Source organism: Electrophorus electricus, chromosome 1, assembly GCF_013358815.1.
Source record: "Electrophorus electricus isolate fEleEle1 chromosome 1, fEleEle1.pri, whole genome shotgun sequence".
Lineage (NCBI taxonomy): Eukaryota > Metazoa > Chordata > Actinopteri > Gymnotiformes > Gymnotidae > Electrophorus > Electrophorus electricus.
In genome coordinates, this window is record NC_049535.1 from 23,806,773 (window position 1) to 23,827,931 (window position 21,159).

Sequence of the window (21,159 nt, forward strand, 5' to 3'; positions counted from 1 at the left end):
CATGAGAAAGCAAATTCATTATTCAGAGACTATTATTATGTACTTTAGCCTATAGCACATTCAGATAATTCACTATTTTAATATGTGAAATTCTATCAGATGTATACATATTTAATCAAATACAACTGCAGTTTTTGCATTTAAAATTTTTCCAGTCCATCCTTTTTTTGGTTTTGTTTTGACTCTGTATGTTTCCTGTGATCTTTGAGTAGATCTTTTATGATCTTAGGTTCATATTATCATGACAGACATTAGCACTGCTCTTCCCCCTTTAGTTGTAATGTAATATTTCAATTGTTATAAGGAAAGCTGAAAATATCTAAATATTATGTTTCTTTCACAGTCCAAGACGCAGTTCAGTGAAAAATAAAACACACAATTCCTCCTTTAACATTAATGCCTTTTTTTTTCATGCATCAAGATTGTCAGAGTAAGCGTATGATCACAGCATGACTCAATGATATGTCATGCAAGATGAAGCTTTGTTTGTGTTGTCTTGGAGATAACTGGAACATCACATTCAGTGAGCCTCAGCAAATCTTTCAGAATTGTTTATGTATTTCAATAACATCCTTTTTTCCAAAGTCTCTTATATACAACATATATATTATTGCTTCTTATATCTAATATTCATAAGAGATTTGTAGTGGCTGTTTTGCTATGTAGTCTGTCATCTATGTTTTCTAAATAATGCAGATTATGAAATAACTCTATAAAACAGCTATAAAAAGTAATTTTTGTAGAGCCCTTAGCCTCAGCTGTACTGCTGTGGCTCTTCTTGCACAATAATAAACAGCTGAGTCTTCAGGCAGCAGGCCAGTGATGTCTAAGAAGAGCACATTACTGCTCGTGTCTCTGGAGATGGTGAAGCGACTCTTAAAGGATCCTGCATAGTCTATGGATCCTCCACCCCATATGATCCCAATCCACTGCATACTTTTGCCTGGTGGCTGTCTGATCCAGCATGTGCCATAGTCACTGAGAGCATATCCAGAGACCTGACAGGACACCTTCACGGAGTTCCCCGGAGACCTAACCTCAGCAGGAGACGAGGTCAGACTGATGCCATGGACATCTGAGAGGAAAAGAGGGAAAACAGAGATTATTAAACATTATTTAAATCTAAGTAAATGCTCCAATTTATGAATGTAACTGTGGTATGGAGAGATATGTCCACTCACATGACAGAGAGGCCAGCAGAAGTAGAAGAGTCCAGCTCATGATTGATCTAAGTGGGAACACGGCACTGAAGAGATATGCCACTTCTAGTAGCCTTTTTGTTCTGTATTCTTGTATGCGCCTGTATCTGTGCTCATGTGATTTGAGAGCTCATATCAGTGTGCCTGTATATTATATGCAGCGAGGCTTGCTGACAGTGATGCTGGACAGGATATTTGCATATGTCTCATTTCAGGTGATTAAAAAGTGACCACGATGTGTGTTCTCAAAATGCACTTTAAATTAGGTTGTTCATTCCTGACCCAGTGTAATGTATTTGCAAATAAATTCTTATTAGACTTAGAATGACCAGGACTGGGACATACACAGTCATCATATGTGCTGGGTTACTACATAGAAATGAACCAAACCCAGAAGTGTATTACTCAGTATAATATATTATTAATGAATGTATGAGAGTGCTTGAATAATAGACCCAGTCTCAGGTGACTAGTCAAAACACAGAATATATTACTCATGCTGCTAAATCTGCTCCTCCTTCCCTAAAATTGTTTTCTTTGCTGAACACCTTTGCTGAATGTAGTGTGTATTCAAAAGATATCTTCTACTGAACAAGCTTACATACTGCAGTTAATCAAGTAATGTCAATTGCTATTAATATTGTGAATAAGTGAAATCACAATGATCTTGTCACGGAATGCTCCTCTTCCCACTGTTCCTGTGGTACGGCTCGCCGCGTAAGTTCATCGTCTCAATTGTAACCACGCATGTTTGCAGACACCTGCACATGATTTAGCATTGTTGTGGGTTTTTGTTCGTGTTAAGTTCTCGGTAGTGTTGCACGTTATGTTTGGAAGTTGTTGCCTGTATTCATCTTGCCTGTTTCATGTGAGTGCCAATGTGTGTGTTTAATAAATGTCTGTCTTCATTGAAAGAACATGTGTGTCCTACTCCTTGCCTTGTGGCACTCGAGCTGTTACAGATCTCTATAGTGGGTAGATTGTTTCTTGCCAGTAATGTACCACTTAAAGCTTTATCATATCCTATAAGGACTACAGGAATTTGCATTAATCCTTCCTCTCTGCTTTGAAACACCAGTAGCGGACATGAGAAAGCAAATTCATTATTCAGAGACTATTATTATGTACTTTAGCCTATAGCACATTCAGATAATTCACTATTTTAATATGTGAAATTCTATCAGATGTATACATATTTAATCAAATACAACTGCAGTTTTTGCATTTAAAATTTTTCCAGTCCATCCTTTTTTTGGTTTTGTTTTGACTCTGTATGTTTCCTGTGATCTTTGAGTAGATCTTTTATGATCTTAGGTTCATATTATCATGACAGACATTAGCACTGCTCTTCCCCCTTTAGTTGTAATGTAATATTTCAATTGTTATAAGGAAAGCTGAAAATATCTAAATATTGTGTTTCTTTCACAGTCCAAGACGCAGTTCAGTGAAAAATAAAACACACAATTCCTCCTTTAACATTAATGCCTTTTTTTTCATGCATCAAGATTTAAATACTGAACTTCATTTCGTACTTCATTAATAAGTTGCCTTTTTATTGTGCTGAAGTAACTGCAATGAAACAATCTGTAAGTGGGATGCAGCAATACAGATGACAGTTTCGAACACAGTAATGCACAGCTGTGTCTTCAGTCTCCAGATTCTGGCCTTGCAGTGTTATTCAGCTAATGGAAGTGTCTAGTGCAGCAGTAAATTTGGATTTCAGTCATTAAATTTGGATTTCAATCATTATAATATAAGCTTCCACCAGTGCTTACATAGGGAACCCATTCCAGATCATTCCCTGCAGGCTGCCGAACCCAAGCTGTGCCATAGCTAATGACAGAGTAAGAGACCTTACAGCTGATGGTCATTGACTGGCCAGGTATGACACTCAAAGCCCTGGGCAGTTTCAGTTTAATACAGTGAGCACCTGGGAAAAAAAGAAAATGAAAAATGCATTGATGCAATGTTATCAGTCATCCTCAAGACAGTCCCATAATGTAGAATATGAACATATGCATATAGAATACAACATATGCACATGAAGGTCATTTTTGGGCAGTCCTGTTGGCTGTTTATAGCACTGCAATCTGATCACTTTCCTTCCCTGTAGGGTGGAGTATTTAGTTCAGCACATGCAGTCAACGTAATTCAGATTCAGAAATGCATGATTTATTCATGTTAATAAACATGTATATGGAATTTCACATGTATAACACATGTGAATGAATAGTTTTCATGTCCCCAAAAATGTAGCTCCTGTGTGCTAATTGTACTTGGTAATTCAGAAGTCTTACCATTGCAACACCCACTACACTGCCACTTCCATTTCATTGCCATGTTAACAATAATCAGTGCTCCCTTGGTAAGAAGCCTGCATGACAACAGATGGGCTACAGTCTCTAATGTGCTCTAACTGTATATTTATTAAACCAGCAAATAAAATGGCACTATTAAGGTGGACAGTTAGAACTGATGTAAGGTGTGTGTGTGAGTGTGTGTGTGTGTGTGTGTGTGTGTGTGTGTGTATGTGTGTGTGTGTGTGTGTGTGTGTGTGTGTGTGTGTGTGTGTGTGTGTGTGTGTGTTGAGGTAAGAAAAAGTGTTAGCAGGCAAAAGACGCCTAACATTGCAATAGGCACATTAATAAAGTAAAACATAAAGGAGTATAGAGAGTCTTTGTCCTTTTAAAATTATTTGCACACTTTGATTGATCTGGATGTGTGACATGGAGCATCGTCCTGTTGAAAAAACCAATCATCAGAGTTGGGGAACATTGTCAGAGCAGAAGGAAGCAAGTTTTCTTCCAGCACAGTTTTGTAAGTGGCTTGATTCATGCATCCTTCACAAAGACAAATCTACCCGATTCCAGCTTTGCTGGGTGCAAGACACTCTGGCTTGTACGCCTCTCCAGGTCTCTTTCTAACCATTACACAACCAGGTGTTGGACAAAGCTGAAAATTGCACTCATCAAAGAAGATGACCTTACTCCAGTCCTTTATGGTCCAATCCTTATGGTCTTTCGTAAACTTCAGTCTGATGAGAGGCTTTTTTCTAGCTTTGCACAACTTCAGCCCTGCCTCCAGAAGCCTGTTTCGAACCATCCTCGCTGTGCAATTCACCCCAGCTGCTGCATGCCATTCTTTTTGTAGGTCACTTGACCTAATCTTACAGTTGTTAAGTGACATTCGAATGAGGTGGCGATCATCACAGTCGGTAGAGAGTCATTTTCCACCTCTGCCAGTCTGTAACTTTTGTTGTCCCATGTGTTTGATGCTTGACCTTGTTCTTATGAACCATAGTTTTTGAAATTTTCAAGATAGAAGCAACCTGACACTCACTGTAACCCTCTGCCAGTAAAGCTACAATTGAACTGGAAATGATTCAACAAACACTTGAATGGAATGGCTGCTGTACATGTGGAGATGCTGATTTAATAAAAAATTGGAATGGTCTCTCATTTTTTCCTGGAGATGTATATCCATACAATCAGGTAGTATCACAAAATGCTGTTCTAAGTCTGTCTAGTACTTAGTTGTATTTTTGTAGTCATTTCTAAATGATCAGTAGCAGTTTGTCTTAACAACAAAACATATTATATTTGTGTGAGATTATATGTAGACCTTTACATTGAAAAGTCTATATTACTATCAAAACAACATTTATTTAGCATTCCATATTACTGTCCTGTAAAAAAAAAAAAACTTTCCTGTTCCTTTGATTTTACATGACTTGATGGGTATTTTGCACTCTATGCCCTTCCAGTGAATCTTGAATAGTCACAGAGCGCCTCCTAATGGTTATTAAAACAATTAACTACTCATAAAGGTTTTCCCTCAAGGAAGTATTGTGGTTTTTATAATGATGGTGATGGTTAAAGGATTTCCTGGCTTTACAACCACTGAGCCTGATTGGATGAGCTCAATAGCACAGACCACATGTGTGGAAAGACGAAAGAAAAGGTTTATATGGTTTATCTGGGGGATTCGACGAGCTACAAACCTCTGAGTTCAAACACTGTGCTGCTATTAAGAATATGCTTTAACATAATATGCAGCAAACTACTATCATAAAATAACACAAAAAATATATTAGATGCACTGTGAACAATAAAAGCAAGTGGCTAAAAATTTCAGAAATACTTTATTTTGAGTGGTCCTTTGTAGATGATTAATAAACTCTCAACAGTCAGTAGAATATCAGCAACGTATCAATGAAGTGGCAGTAGTGATGTATAGTTTCTGCTGGCCCGAGTGCCAATGGGCATGGAGCAGAATGCACAGACTCCCTCGATAAAGTGCTCCTCCCCTGCAAGGTCCTCCTTATTCCTGCTGCTCTAGGAGCGCGCCAGAGGCGGTTTGCCTCCAAGGCTTTGGGCAGACCCCTCCAGTCTCACTGGCAAGTCCGCTGAAGGGAAGGGACTCAGGCTATATCTCTGCCCACTGGAGATTCCACTGGTTCCACCCAACCACCCTCTTTCTGGTTGTTGTGGGGCATGTTGGTACTCCTTGGCCAAGGCTCAATAGCCTTAGACTCTCAAAAGAAATTCCTGGGGTTTTCCCCTCCAGTTCTGGAGTGGACATGGACACTAGTTGCGGTCCTCTCACCAATCTCCTGGGATCCAGGCGGCAGTGCGGGGGATGCCTATGCGCCTCCCGCTATTAAGTCCATCCCTAGCCAAGGTAGCTGGCATCCTGTGGTGGTTGGTCATTCTGTAACATTTCTGCTAGCCCGAGTGCCGATGGGCATGGAGCAGGACGCACAGACTCCCTCAATAAAGTGAAACATTTATTAACAAAAGACACGAACAACAACGGTGGCACTCATACACAACATTAATGAAAGACATGACTCATATACTTAACGAAACAGTCTATAGTAACATTGAATGAAGATTACATACGCGTTTTACGTTTAACAGCAGATTAACAATGACTAACAGTACACACACTAGTAGAGATTTAAATAGACAAAAAACATAGGACATTAAACCTTGTGCAGGTGTGTGCAAATACAAATGGCCTGGTTACAAATAGGGTGAACCCTCCTGCATGCGGCAGGCTGTACCATGTGACTACAATTAGTCCTACCCTACGGTCTGGCCACAGCACCCTCTGTTTTCCAAGCGTACATTAACGAGGTCCTGAGAGAGTTTTTGGGTAGATCCGTCGTCGCTTATATTGACGATATACTGATCAATTCCTCCTCCTAGGACCAACATGTTCGTGACGTGTGCTCTGTACTCCTTATCCTCTTGAGGAACTTCCTATACTGCAAAGCCGAGAAGTGTGAATTTCACTGCAGGGAGAAAAACTTCCTGGGCTACATTATCCAGGAGGGTAGTGTTCATATGCAACCAGGTAAAGTGGATGCATTCAAGGACTGGCTGAGACCACACACACATATGGCTCTGCAGCATTCCATAGGGTTCGCTAATTTATATAGACGTTTTATTAGGTTTTTCATCACACTGGCTCAACCCCTCACGGATCTGCTCAGGGGGCAGACCAAGTGATTGAAGTGGAACCCCGAGGCGGTAAATTCATTCAAGGAGCTAAAGACCGCTTTTTCCACAGGGCCGGTACTGCAGCAGCCAGATCCAAGGAAGCCTTTTGTGGTAGAGGTAGATGCATCTGATGTGGGAGTGGGTGTGGTGCTGTCTCAGCACAAGGAGAAGGAAGATAAGCTGTATCCCATAGCCTACTGCTCCAGGAAGCTGAGCCTGGCTGAGAAGAATTACGCGGTCGGTGATCGTGAACTGTTAGCGATGAAACTCTCTTTTGAAGAGTGGAGACACTGGCTAGAGGGAGCACAGCACCCCTTTAAGGTGATCACCGACCACAAGATCCAGACCATGAAGAGACTGAACTCCAGGCAAGCCTGGTGGTCACTCTTATTTTCTAGATTTAATTTTAGCAATACCTATAGATCAGGTGAGAGGAACCTGAGGGCAGATGCACTCTCTCGCTAGTACATTGTGGAAGCCCAAGTGACCTGTTTAGAGCTTGTTTTTTCGCCCTCTGCTTCCTGGCATCTCTGAGCTGGGAGGTAGACCAACAGATCAAAGTTGCTAACCCTCACCCGCACTGTCCACCCAACCACCTCTACATGCCACCCAGACATCATGCACACACCTTGATGGGATCGGGCCATCCAGGATTCACATGTATGACCCAGCTGTTAGGCACACGCCACTGGTGGCCGGTCATTAACAGGGACATGGTGAGGTATGTGGCTTCTTGTGCAAAGCGCGCTCAGAGCGAAACACAACGCACTCCACCCGCAGGTAAGCTGCTCCCCCGGCCTACACCCCTGAGACCGTGGTCTCACCTCGCTGTGGATTTTATCACTGATCTACCTAATTCCGAGGGTAATACAGTTATCCTGACAGTAATGGATCGGTTTTCAAAGATGGTCAGATTTGTTCCCTTGTCAGGTCTACACACGGCATTGGAAACAGCAGATTTACTCTTCCGCCATTTCATTTCCAACGGGGGACCACAGTTTATGTCTCGGTTGTGGAAGCAACTACTTAGGAAGCTGAACATCATGGTCAGCCTAACGTCCTGCTATCACCCCCAGGTCAGGTGAAATGAATGAATTTGAACACGCACAAATGCCAGCTCCGCGGTGGCCAAATCGGCCACGCTCTAGGAGGTTGGCAGGGTCTTCGGGCGGGGGGGGGGGGGGGGGGGGGTTCTGTCACGATTGGTTGGCCATCCTCCAGGAGGGACACACCTGCTCTAGAGAGGGGAAGTACTTCCTTCTTGCCTCGCTCTCAATTGCCTACCTGTTTCTTGTTTTCTCTGCTATTTAATTCTGCAGGTCCCTGGAGAGGACGCTGCACATTAGCGGACTACTGCTCTGGGAGCTTCTGCCTAGTGCACCGCTGCCCAGAACCTCTGAACATATTACCTTTTTGGTTGTTTGTGGATTTACTTAACATTTCATTATATGGAGAATAAAGAGAACTTTGGCTTGAACTTGCCTCTTGCTTCTTCTGTGCCGCCACCCTCACACTGACAGCTATTGCTAAATTACATACTCTGAGAAAAAGTATCTAAAACAATTTCAGTCTTATCTGGCTGAATGAACTGATAAAAAAAATATATATATATAAAAGGAGGTGATCCTCCATTTTTCTCCTTTATTTATCTAAATAGGGTGTTATTACACAGTTAATGTTTAAAGATCTTAGTAATAGAATGATAAGAGTGAAATAAAATATAAGCATTGAACGAATATGAATTATACAAAGTATTGGACTATTAAAGGATAAAGTATTATTTCTATTATTTCACCAAGATATACATTGTGAAAATGTTAATTTATCTCTATTTTTAAGAAAAAAATGCTTTGTAAGATTTACAGCATAAAGCCTATTTCTAAAATTCTATACTGAAAAAGAGAGGAAGTGAGAGGTGAGGTTAAACAGATATGTTCTTTATTTTTTATGAACACAAAATAAGCTTAATCAATTCTCCTGATTCGGAGTAGCGTTTCACTGATGGGCACTTGTTGCCTCATCCGCTAATGCGCAGTGCTGTCCCTCCGAACCTGTAGGGATATAAATAGTGAAAGGTTGCAATGAGGAGCAGTTGTCTCCTGTCAGAAGATAGGTGATTGCGAGCGGGGCAGGTAAGTGGTACAGTCCTTGTCTGGAGTGGGCATGTCCCTCCCTGTGGAGGACCGGCCTACCGTGACACAAAGCATATTTAAATTATATATTTACATTACTGTGTTAATTCTGAGAACACAGTTGTTTCCTGAAAATCAGGCATCGTTAATTTGGAAATTCATGCATTTTTAATCTGGCTCCCTATCTGAGGGCTCATTCATGTACAGTAAGAATGTGTGAGGATGTGATTTTTGTACATCTCTGCCTCTGCCATCTCACACCCTGTCTCTCTAGCACAGTAATACACAGCAGTGTCTTCACTCTTCAGGTTGTTCATCTATAAGTACAGCTGATTACTGGAGTCCTCTCTGGAGAGTGTGAACCTTCCCTGGACTGACTGGAAAAAGTAGATGTAAGAACTGAATGTTGAAATAGCAGCAACCCATTCCAGTCCTTTCTCAGGTGCCTGTCTGACTACAGATGCCCAGTAGCTACTGAATGCGAATCCAGATGCTGTACAGATCAGTTTATAAGCTTCTCCAGGTGTTTTAACCACAGCTTCAGACTGAGTAAACATCTGGCAGAGAATAACTGTGAGAATGAAAACCTGTAAATATAGCAAAATATTGTGGAAAAACTAAGGTAATTCACATATTCATCATAAACTTTGGCTTACCAAGAAACATTGTTATTAAAAACATATTCACAATTATCTCCATAGTGGATAGTTTTCCTTTTTTCAAAACTACCACAATGGCATTAGACAGTATGGTACGAAATGAACAGCTAAAAGATTTTTCACCTCTTATAAAGGCAACATCAATTTGCATTGATCCCACTTCTCTGCCTAGGAACACTAATACCAATGGACATGAGACAGCACTCACAGACAATTAAGTACATCAGCCTATAGGACTTTAACATAATTCCCTAATTTTATGTGAAATTCTCTTTAGATTTCTTTAGATTTAATCAAATATAATGCCATTGTTTAAACATGTTTAACTTCTCCCTACTGTGTCACAGTTCTCATAGTTGATGCACCATTCTGTTTATACCCCTTGCTGTTGATTTTAATTGTATATATCAGCAAGCATTAAGTTCATGTTAGGTTCATATTATGACAGACATTTCCATTTCTTTGCCCCCTAGTAACGGAATAAAGTATTTGAAGTAACACTGGTTTTCTGTTTTTTTGTGTGCCAAGTGGATCGAAAGGGGCAAGATGAGCAAGTAGGTAAGTTGAGCCACCACCTGTATCTGGGCAACCATGCACAGTGTGTGAGTGATTTGATTGTAAAAGTTGATTTCTGTCTGTAAAGTATCCTTGGGTTTGAGAATGACTATATAAATGTGATTAATAATAATAAATTTGTCATATGGTCCTAGTTTGCATTCTCCATTTCCATCTTTCTGTGGAAAGAATAACCATGCGGATGAAGTGGTGGGCATATTTTAAAAGAAAACGTTTTTACCTGTCAGTTTTTGTTTTTTGTTGTATTCTTTTTGGGTTTTTTTTGGCATATCAAGTCTAATCACATCTGTCCCCAAAATGTAATTTCTCTCAATTTATATCAGATATGTTGATCAATTAGAACTACCATTGTGTAAAACATGTAACTGAAATAGCAGAAGTGTAGTTGTGGGCTGCAAGACTAAACATTTTTCCCAGAATGGTGGCTGTAGGCTAAACTGAGCCAGAGCACTGGGGGTAAGTTGAACTGGTGCTCCATCTGACCCCCTCAGATTTACCTGAAGTTAAGTCAGATATTTGGTGTTTAAATTGGTGTTGCATCCTAACAATCAATAACTGACATTATATTTCATATTTTAGGTGTTGCATCTGAACAGATGGATGTTAAAAAATTAGGATAAAATGTTGTATACTGTTATATCAAACTGTTATATCCCTATGCCTGACACATGTAGGTGGGTTGGGGTGTTCTGGGCATGTGCATATCTTCCAGGTTCTATGCTGACATTCAAATCCATGAAGGGTTTTTCATCCACGTGCAATCCAGGATCCAAATATCCCTTGCCAGACTTTTAGAACGACCATCCGGTATATTTATATATATTCACCCTCAGAAGAAGAAGAGGAGAGCAAGCAGAACGGATAGAGAAGGCCAAGAGAGACAAGAGACAAGCGACTTGTGATTGTGACTGTGACAGAAAGCTGGAGACCTGATTATGCTTAAGCACTACAGAATCCTCCAGGATAATGCAAAGACTGCATTCCTTTATCCTCCACTAACCTCCAACAGACGAGACAAAAACAAAGACATTCCCGTCAAGAGTGAGATAAATGACCATTCTGATAACCACTGTGGTACTGTAGCCTGCAACCGCTCTAGATGTGCTACATGTAAACACAGCCACTAAAATAACTGGCACAAAAGGAACAACAGTCATCACCCCTTCCTCCTCATGTATTATTGCCAGAGTTGTCTACTGTATTATTTGCAAGAGTTGTAATCATTTTTATCGTTTATATATAGATATATTGGAGAAACCAAGAGAAGACTTATTGATCAGTTTGTTGGACACCATAGGACCATCAGAATTAAGAATTTGTCATTGCCTGTGGCAATGTATATATCTATATATATATCACTCTTATTTCTAGAATGCCAAACAAGCATATCACTCTTATTTATAGAATGCCAAACAAGCATGAAATCAGTCTCACTGGTTCACAATCCTGCTCCTGCAGCTCTCCTGCAGTTTCTTGTTGTCACAGTGATATTCCATGTCAACAGTTACTTTTATGTTCAGTTTCTTTTTTGTTCAGTTTTTTTTTGGAGTTGGAGACCTTTGCCTCCTTTTTGTCTTCCCATTCTTTGCCTGTCATTAGTATAAGTCTATAAATGTCTATCGTTTACATGTCTGTGTTGTCAGTGCTTGGACCAAATACCTGGCATGCTACGTGTTCTTTAAACGTAATAAACGTATGTTTCTGTTTCCTACGACTCATCGCCGCATCCTGATTAGCCTCCTGTCGTCACAGAAACACAGACTGACGAAGGATGGCAGGGAAAAAAGTAAAGGTAAGAAGATTCGTAAACGCCATCCCCCAGCCCTCACAGAAAAGCCATCCTTATTCTTGGGCATACTCCTGACTCCCAAAGCAGGGGAGAGTGCCACTGGGGGAATTGGGGAGTGTGGTCCAGGTGGGGACTCGGTGGAGTCGTACTGACCCACATCGGGCTACCAGGACTGGTACAATGATGTCCAGTACCCGGAGTCGGACTCTATTGAGTCCTACTACCCCGCGGAGAGACCCTCCATCATCCTGGCTTCACGCCACACTCCCACAATAGGTGAGGAGGCCACTGGATGTTTTTGGGGGGCCCAGAATATGGTCCAGGGTCGGACTCTGTGGAGTCCTGCAGAGACCAGCCAGACTACGAGAATCGGCACATGGAAGAGGACTCCGCTGGGTCCTACAACCCTTACATGGACTATTATGAGGGCTACACTGATTATGGAGAGAGAGGGGAGTACAGCGACATCAGTCTGTGGTCGGATTTGGGGTCCGATTATGTGGAGGATCCACCGATGGAGGTGGAGGAGGTCCTCTATGGGGATTCTCTTGCAAACAGTCACATAAGGTCTGTCGTCTCCGGGAATGACGAGCCTCTGGCATCTATGATACCACCCAAGGCTCTGCCCATGAGGTATCGCCTAGGGACAAGCAAGCCAGCCCGTGTAAAACTCCTAGAGGTGACCTCGTCCAAGAAGGAAACTCCCTTCACTAGGGCACACTGCCCTGGAACTCATGCGCCCAAACCGAAGCCTCATAAAGGCAGGAAGGAGGCAGCACCAGTGCCCACCCCAGAGATGGGAAAGGTGGCTGGTGCGCCTCCTGAGGTGGGACAGCAAAGGTTGCCCAGTATCTGTTGTCATCTTGGTCCCTATCCATCTCTCCTCTGTCTTGCTCATGCTAGCTTGTGTCGGGTCGTTCGGTTCTCTGGCCTCGCCATCTGGTGTTGGTCTTGGGGCTGCAGCCCAATAGGCTGGCACACTGGGAGTTGGGGAGGGGCTCTGTCATGGTAAAGCCCCTCCCCCCGAACGTCTCCTTATGTGTGTTCATCAATGTTGCCACGCCTTCCCTGTATCTCACACCTGCTCCTTATTGTGTCATTAGTATACATGTAAAAATGTCTATCGTTTACGCGTCTGTGTTGTCAGTGTTTGAACCAAATAGCCTGCGTTCTACGTGTACTTTGTTAAGTGTTTGAATAAACATGTATTTCTGTTTCCTACGACTTGTCCACGCATCTTGCTTAGCCTCCTGCAGTTACACAGTAGTAAACACAGGTATGTGAGATACAGTGATGAAATTACCACTACACAATCAGTGGGATTCCATTTGGCAAAATGAATCACTTAAATTACTTTTCAAAATAAACTGTTTTACTCTGCAGGAGTATTTAAGCTTAGCACCAAAAAAGTTTACAGCTTGAACTTTGTACTCAACCCATTAAATATGAGAGCACACTGTCCCAGAATTACCAACTCTCAATAAAATAAGCATATGAAGCAAACACTAAAAACAACTTCAAATTATAAACTATTTACACAAACTGAAATTGACTATACACTGTTACAAAATTGACCAGTCACTCAAAGTAATGTAATAAATTGAACACCTTTAAAGCCAGCAGATTCAAACAAAAAATTAAGCATTGCAGGGCTAGGAAAGATCTCTCCAGCATGTCTGGTCTCAGCACTTACAATCTTTTGTTTCAGTGCAATGTCTCTGGCTCACACTGCACTCCACACAAGCACAAATAGCCCTCCATAGTATTTCTGTCACTTCGAGCTGTGAGGGTTACTGTGATGTCTAACCTGAGGTACTGGTAGCTTCAGGGGCTATGGGGCAGCTTTTTGTCCCACGTGGGCTGAACTCAGGAACCCCAAGGACAACTTGAAGAGAGGATACTAAAGTTTACTGCCCTTATACTCCGCTCGAAATGTACTAGGAACTATGGCTAATAGCTATGCTGCTAACGCATACACCACAACTAAGTTATACAGCAAGTTGTATGTGCTCTCTGAGTTTGCACCACGTTTACAGAATGTAGCACATGTAATAAGTGAATTGCCAAAATCTTATAAATATATCTCTGTGCTAATGACAGATCTCCATAGTTTTTGTACACTCCCACCACTCAGATGACGGTTTTGAGCACAGTAATACACAGCTGTGTCTTCAATCTCCAGATTCTGGCCTTGCAGTGTTATTGCACTATTGCAAGTGTCTCGTGAAGTAAATTTGGGTTTCATTGAATCTTTATAGTGTAAGCTTCCACCAGTGATTACATAGGCAACCCTTTCCAGACCTTTTCCTGCAGACCTTACAGCTGATGGTCACTGACTGGCCAGGTCGGACGCTCAAAGAACTGGGCTGTGTCAGGTCAACACAGTGAACACCTGTGAAAAAAAAGAAAAGACAGTCACACAATGTAGATTAGCATGTTATGATAATAATCTCTTAAACTCAATAAACTCACTGAATATCCTGGTTAGCATCAACATCAGTAGTGCCACAGACAGCATGGTTTGTGTTGAAGATGAACTGGAGGGAGCTACTCTACTGTGCTCTGCAGAGCTGATGGACTGCTGTGGACAGCACTGTCACTCCAGCTCTGTAGTGAGGCTTAAGTGATGGACCACTGATTTGCATAAAGGCTCATGAGACACCCACAAACAGAAATTTGTAATAATGTCTGTCAGCTGACTATGTTTATGTCATGTTTTTGCAGTTTACCAGTAAATGGTATTCCAGTATGATGTACATATGGTGAATATTATTAATATGAATTGATTTATTCATTCATTCATTCATTCATTCATTCATTCATTCATTCATTCATTCATTCATCATGATGCAATATATTAAAAACGTTTGACCAATGTTTTACTGATCCTCTGCAACCTGAGAGATGCTGCTCAAATGGATCATAGTTGCATGGTAACTTAAGAAAGTCGTACAAATATGAGGACACCAAATCCACACACATATTGTAATAAGAAGTCCATGACAATGAATGACATGATAAACATCTTTCAGTGAGTTTAATGAAATGTATACTGTGTGTGGAAGACATATGTGACATATGCACATGAAGGTCATTTTTAGGAAGTCCTGTTGGCTGTTTATGGCACTGCAAGCAGTCGCTGTAATTCAGATGCAGACAGGATATTCATGTTCATTAACATGTACATGGCTTTGCATATGTATATCTCACTACATTTGTGAATGGACAATTTTCATGGCTATAACCCACAAAAATGTACCATTTTTGTTTTTTTTTAAATTGGTGATTCAGAATTAAAATCTAATTTATTTTTGTCTTTTTCTTATTTTATTTATCTGACACTCTTACCAGTGCAACACCCACTACACTGCCACTGCCATTTCAGTGTCACTGCCATGTTGACAATGGTCTAAAACCCAAAGAAGAGCAGTGCACTTGTGTGTGTGTGTGTGTGTGTGTGTGTGTGTGTGTGTGTGTGTGTGTGTGTGTGTGTGTGCGCGCAAATATGTGTGAGCTTTTTGCACTGGGGATTTTTTTTGTTAAGGTTTTGGCCTGTAATAATACACTGTTGCTGGAGGTGTCTGCAGAGAAACTGATCTTGCTCTTTAGACTGTGGAAAAAGTCAATCCATTCCATTGGTTGTCGTGCTGAGTGTCTTATTCAGTTTGTGTACCCCCCTCCTGTGGCCAAGTACCCAGTAATCTTACAGGGAATGGAAAATTATTCACCTGGAATCAACCAACCATAACAGGAGGCTAAATGAGCTCAATACTTTTAGAACCCATGAACAGTTATGATGTTTTAAAATAGGTGACAATCAGTTGCTGTCAAAACACCAAATTGAACTCTGTACTAGTCTGTACTGCACTCTGTACTGTACTAGAAAATATTTAATTAGTATAGTATACAACTCACAAGTTAGAAGAAGTTTAGAGAACATGATTTTTGTTCAAGATGACCAGTGGGCATTTCTTCTCTCAGCAGATATGGGGGTTAGATTTGCATAAAAATGTAACTTCCTTAATTTCACGTCAATCACAGATCAATATTTGTTTTAAAAAACCTGTTGCTGGTAGTATCGGCAGAAAGACTGACCTTGCTCTTTATTGAATCCTTTACATTTGTTACACTAGTACAGCCATATCCTATGTGTTCTAAAGGTTTGCCTGCAAGTTGTCATATCCAATGAGGGCAGTAGCTAGAGAGTCACATCCCAGAAAATGCACAAGAGATGGTAAATGATCCTCCAGGCTGTACAACTACAGTGGATGACTGGATAAGTTCAATAAAATGAACACCTGTAAAAGCCAACAAACAGAAGAAAGATTATATTTTTTTATTAAGGAAATTATATACATTTACTAATTCTAATAAAATAATAATAACTAACAAGATTTAACATTTTAAATGATAATTTGATAAATAAATAATGTTTTGAAGTAATGTTATTTTAGTGATTAACACAGTTTACAGTTGCCAGAAATAATAATAGAGAGATAGACAACATGATGACTTTGAAAAAACTCTGCAGCTCAGAGAGCCCTTTAATGAATGTGTCTGTTGTAATGTTGTGAGAAATCATTTTTGAACCACTAGAATAATGACTTCTTGTGAAGAAACATATTGAATCAGCAAGTTCATTCAATCCATGTACACCAGAGTACCATATTAAAAGCCACATAATTGGTTACCTGCTTTTCACAACAGAATTCTGGTGCAATTTGATGTACCGTATCCAAATAAGTTACAGAATGATTTCCAAAGACTATGACTGCATAAGTCTCCAGTCATGGGTTACACAATTAGAAATACCCTCCTAAATCATGTAGAAGGTATTGGATTGGTATTTGCCTGTCAAGGCCTGTGCTGTTTATAATCATTGAGGTACCAAGGAATTCTAAGATGTAATATCTGGATGCTTGTCTGTGATCTATCTCAAAAAGGTTTGGTCAATTAACATGACAAATGATCCATAACACTGGAGAATATCAATAAAAGAGTTACTCACAGGAAATAAAATGTATTGTTTAGAATGAAAAAGTAAGAGTCCTTGGGTAAAACTGATTAAAAAAAAAAAAAAAAAAAGCTTATAAAAAAAGGAGGCGATCCTTCATTCTTCTAATCTATTTATCAAATTGGGTGTGTAAAAAAATGATCACACAGAATGATACAATAATAGAATGATAATCACAATAGAATGGTAAGAACATATAAGCATCAAATGAGTATTAAATATAGAAAGTACTGGATTGAGTACTAAAGGACAGAGTATTATTTCTATACCTCCGAGATGTACATTGTGAAAATGTTAATTTAGCTCTATTTTTGTTTAGCTCGATTAATGTTTTGTAAGGTCTACAGCCTGAAGTCTATTTCTAAAACTCTATACTGAAAAAGTGACAAAGCATATTTAAATTCATATATTTACATTACTGTGTCAGTTCTGAGAACACAGGTGTTTCCTGAAAGTCAGGCACCATTACCTCTGAAAGTCATGCATTATTAACAGTGAAATGTATTATATTTTGTGACATGGAACTTTAAAATTACAGATGATAAACAGAAATGATACCTCCATTTTGTGATTATCAGTAATTTAATATATGTTTGGACCTATATTTGACAATTTTGATGTTGACATTACAACTATATCTACTTTTCGGGTTGCATTCACAGCATATGATGACAGCTAACATTTTAGCTCAGTTTATGTCAGGTACTATATATATATATATATATATATATATATATATATATATATATATATATATATATATATATATATATATTGTGTTAAGTGTCATACTTGCACAAACATGATAAAACTTGAAATAAGTCTCTAAACCTATAAAAATAACAATAAAATTTTTGCAAAGGTATGGCAAAGTAATAGAAAATGGTCACTTCGATAGCGCTGCATATTTTAATTAGAATATGTTAGCTAGCCAGGTATGCTTAACATTGTTCATGTGGAGTGAAGAATCCAAGAATCACCTGCAGTATTTTATGACATTTCATAGACTTATTTTCCACAAGAAATTCTCTGGTTCTGCATAATCGTCTGCTGGTTGTTTGACCCTGGCCTTTATCAATGATTTCTTGGCAAACTTAGCAGCATCAGGTCACTGATCAGCAACAGATCAGTGCTTAAATCCTTATGAAAATGTAGAAATGATTTATCTGTGAAGCATAAATCTATTTCTATTCTATCTTGTTCAGTTGCTTAATAAGAAACTAAATGTGTAACTATGCTACTTGAAACAGGTTTGTTGCAATACACCAAGCTTTCATTTTTAGTGTACCTAGACCATTTAACCTAAAAATAAATACATTAAATTACTGAGTTGGATTCAGAAGGTGTATATCCTCTGTACGAACTGAAGTGAATGTTAAAAATTTCTTGACTGTGTTGTTCATGTTTCACATGCATATTTACATTTCAGTGTTTCACTGAAAGCAGACTGCACTGAACTTCCATGTTTTTGCATTTGTGGCCTCTAATTTGTGTCACTGCGAGGATGTAGCACAGTAGCACACAGCTGTGTCTTCATGCTGGAGGTTCTGCCCTTTTAATGTTACTGTGTTCCTGGAAGTGTCTCTGGAGATGCTGAACTTGTCTTTCAGAGACTCTTTAAAGGTCTGTCTCCACCTGAATAAATTAGTCCAATCCACTCCAGAACTTTCCCTCCTACCTGCCGCATCAAAGATACATGGACACTGGTTACTGAAGTAGAGACCTTGCAGTTTATGGTCACAGTTTGACATGGATGGATCATTAAGGATTCAGGCTGAGTGAGTTCATAAGAACGGACCCCTGTAAAAAGTATTAGAATTACCACAAAATATAGGGAAAGATCAAATCAAACTGAATTCGATTTAATATTGTAAGCTCACTGCTTCTAATTAGGCACTGAAAGTTTTATTGTTATTAACCACTTATTTGGCAAAAAAAATGTTCACTTCTTATTTCAAACTGCAGTGAGAGAGGACAGATCTCCAAATGGCAGGTAAGTGGTACAGTCCTTGTCTGGAGTGGGCGTGTCCCTCCCTGTGGTGGACCGGCCTACCGTGACACAAAGCATATTTAAATTATATATTTACATTATTGTGTTAGTTCTGAGAACACAGTTGTTTCCTGAAAATCAGGCATCGTTAATTCGGAAATTCATGCATTTTTAATCTGGCTTCCTATCTGAGGGCTCATTCATGTACAGTAAGAATGTGTGAGGATGTGATTTTTGTACATCTCTGCCATCTCACACCCTGTCTCTCTAGCACAGTAATACACAGCAGTGTCTTCACTCTTCAGGTTGTTCATCTATAAGTACAGCTGATTACTGGAGTCCTCTCTGGAGAGTGTGAACCTTCCCTGGACTGACTGGAAAAAGTAGATGTAAGAACTGGATGTTGAAATAGCAGCAACCCATTCCAGTCCTTTCTCAGGTACCTGTCTGACTACAGATGCCCAGTAGCTACTGAATGTGAATCCAGATGCTGTACAGATCAGTTTATAAGCTTCTCCAGGTGTTTTAACCACAGCTTCAGACTGAGTAAACATCTGGCAGAGAATAACTGTGAGAATGAAAACCTGTAAATATAGCAAAATATTGTGGAAAAACTAAGGTAATTCACATATTCATCATAAACTTTGGCTTACCAAGAAACATTGAAATTAAAAACATATTCACAATTATCACCATAGTGGATAGTTTTCCTTTTTTCAAAACTACCACAATGGCATTAGGCAGTATGGTACGCAATGAACAGCTAAAAGATTTTTCACCTCTTATAAAGGCAACATCAATTTGCATTGATCCCACTTCTCTGCCTAGGAACACTAATACCAATGGACATGAGACAGCACTCACAGACAATTAAGTACACCAGCCTATAGGACTTTAACATAATTCCCTAATTTTATGTGAAATTCCCTTTAGATTTCTTTATATTTAATCAAATATAATGCCATTGTTTAAACATTTTTAACTTCTCCCTACTGTGTCACAGTTCTCATAGTTGGTGCACCATTCTGTTTATACTCCTTGCTGTTGATTTTAATTGTATATATCAGCAAGCATTAAGTTCATGTTAGGTTCATATTATGACAGACATTTCCATTTCTTTGCCCCCTAGTAACGGAATAAAGTATTTGAAGTAACACTGGTTTCCTGTTTTTTTTGTGTGCCAAGTGGATCGAAAGGGGTAAGATGAGCAAGTAGGTAAGTTGAGCCACCACCTGTATCTGGGCAACCATGCACAGTGTGTGAGTGATTTGATTGTAAAAGTTGATTTCTGTCTGTAAAGTATCCTTGGGTTTGAGAATGACTATATAAATGTGATTATTAATAATAAATTTGTCATATGGTCCTAGTTTGCATTCTCCATTTCCATCTTTCTGTGGAAAGAATAACCATGCGGATGAAGTGGTGGGCATATTTAAAAAAAAAAAAAACGTTTTTACCTGTCAGTTTTTTTGGGGTTTTTTTGGCTTATCAGGTCTAATCACATCTGTCACCAAAATGTAATTTCTCTCAATTTATATCAGATGTGTTGATCAATTAGAACTACCATTGTGTAAAACATGTAATTGAAATAGCAGAAGCGTACTTGTGGGCTGCAAGACTAAACACTTTTCCCAGACTGGTGGCTGTAGAGTAAACTGAGCCAGAGCACTGGGGGTAAGTTGAACTGGTGCTCCATTTGACCCCCTCAGATTTACCTGAAGTTAAGTCAGATATTTGGTGTTTACATTGGTGTTGCATCCTAACAATCAATAACTGACATTATATTTCATATTTTAGGTGTTGCATCTGAACAGACGGATGTTAAAAAATTTGGATAAAATGTTGTATACTATTATATCAAACTGTTATATCCCTATGCCTGACACATGTAGGTAGGTTGGGGTGTTCTGGGCATGTGCATATCTTCCAGGTTCTATGCTGACATTCAAATCCACGAAGGGTTTTTCATCCACGTGCAGTCGAGGATACAAATATCCCTTGCCAGACTTTTAGAACGACCATCCGGTATATTTATATATATTCACCCTCAGAAGAAGAAGAGGAGAGCAAGCAGAACGGATAGAGAAGGCCAAGAGAGACAAGAGACAAGCGACTTGTGATTGTGACTGTGACAGAAAGCTGGAGACCTGATTATGCTTAAGCACTACAGAATCCTCCAGGATAATGCAGAGACTGCATTCCTTTATCCTCCACTAACCTCCAACAGACGAGACAAAAACAAAGACATTCCCGTCAAGAGTGAGATAAATGACCATTCTGATAACCACTGTGGTAC

The 21,159-nt window shown here is 39.7% G+C and overlaps 1 long non-coding RNA gene and 1 gene segment (V, D, J or C); both read right to left on the reverse strand.

Moving 5' to 3' along the window:
* The window catches only part of LOC113591553, a 91,123-nt gene that overhangs the window by 54,582 nt on the left and 15,382 nt on the right, over positions 1–21,159 (reverse strand). Inside the window, 1 exon segment of the C gene segment in view lies at positions 18,916–18,923. Within this exon segment, the coding sequence occupies positions 18,916–18,923 (8 nt within the window).
* LOC118241200 lies at positions 13,664–14,429 on the reverse strand. Its single transcript, XR_004775900.1, has 3 exons — positions 14,332–14,429; positions 14,161–14,251; positions 13,664–13,744 (listed from the first exon to the last, which is right to left on the reverse strand). It is a non-coding gene; the product is annotated as an uncharacterized LOC118241200 (long non-coding RNA).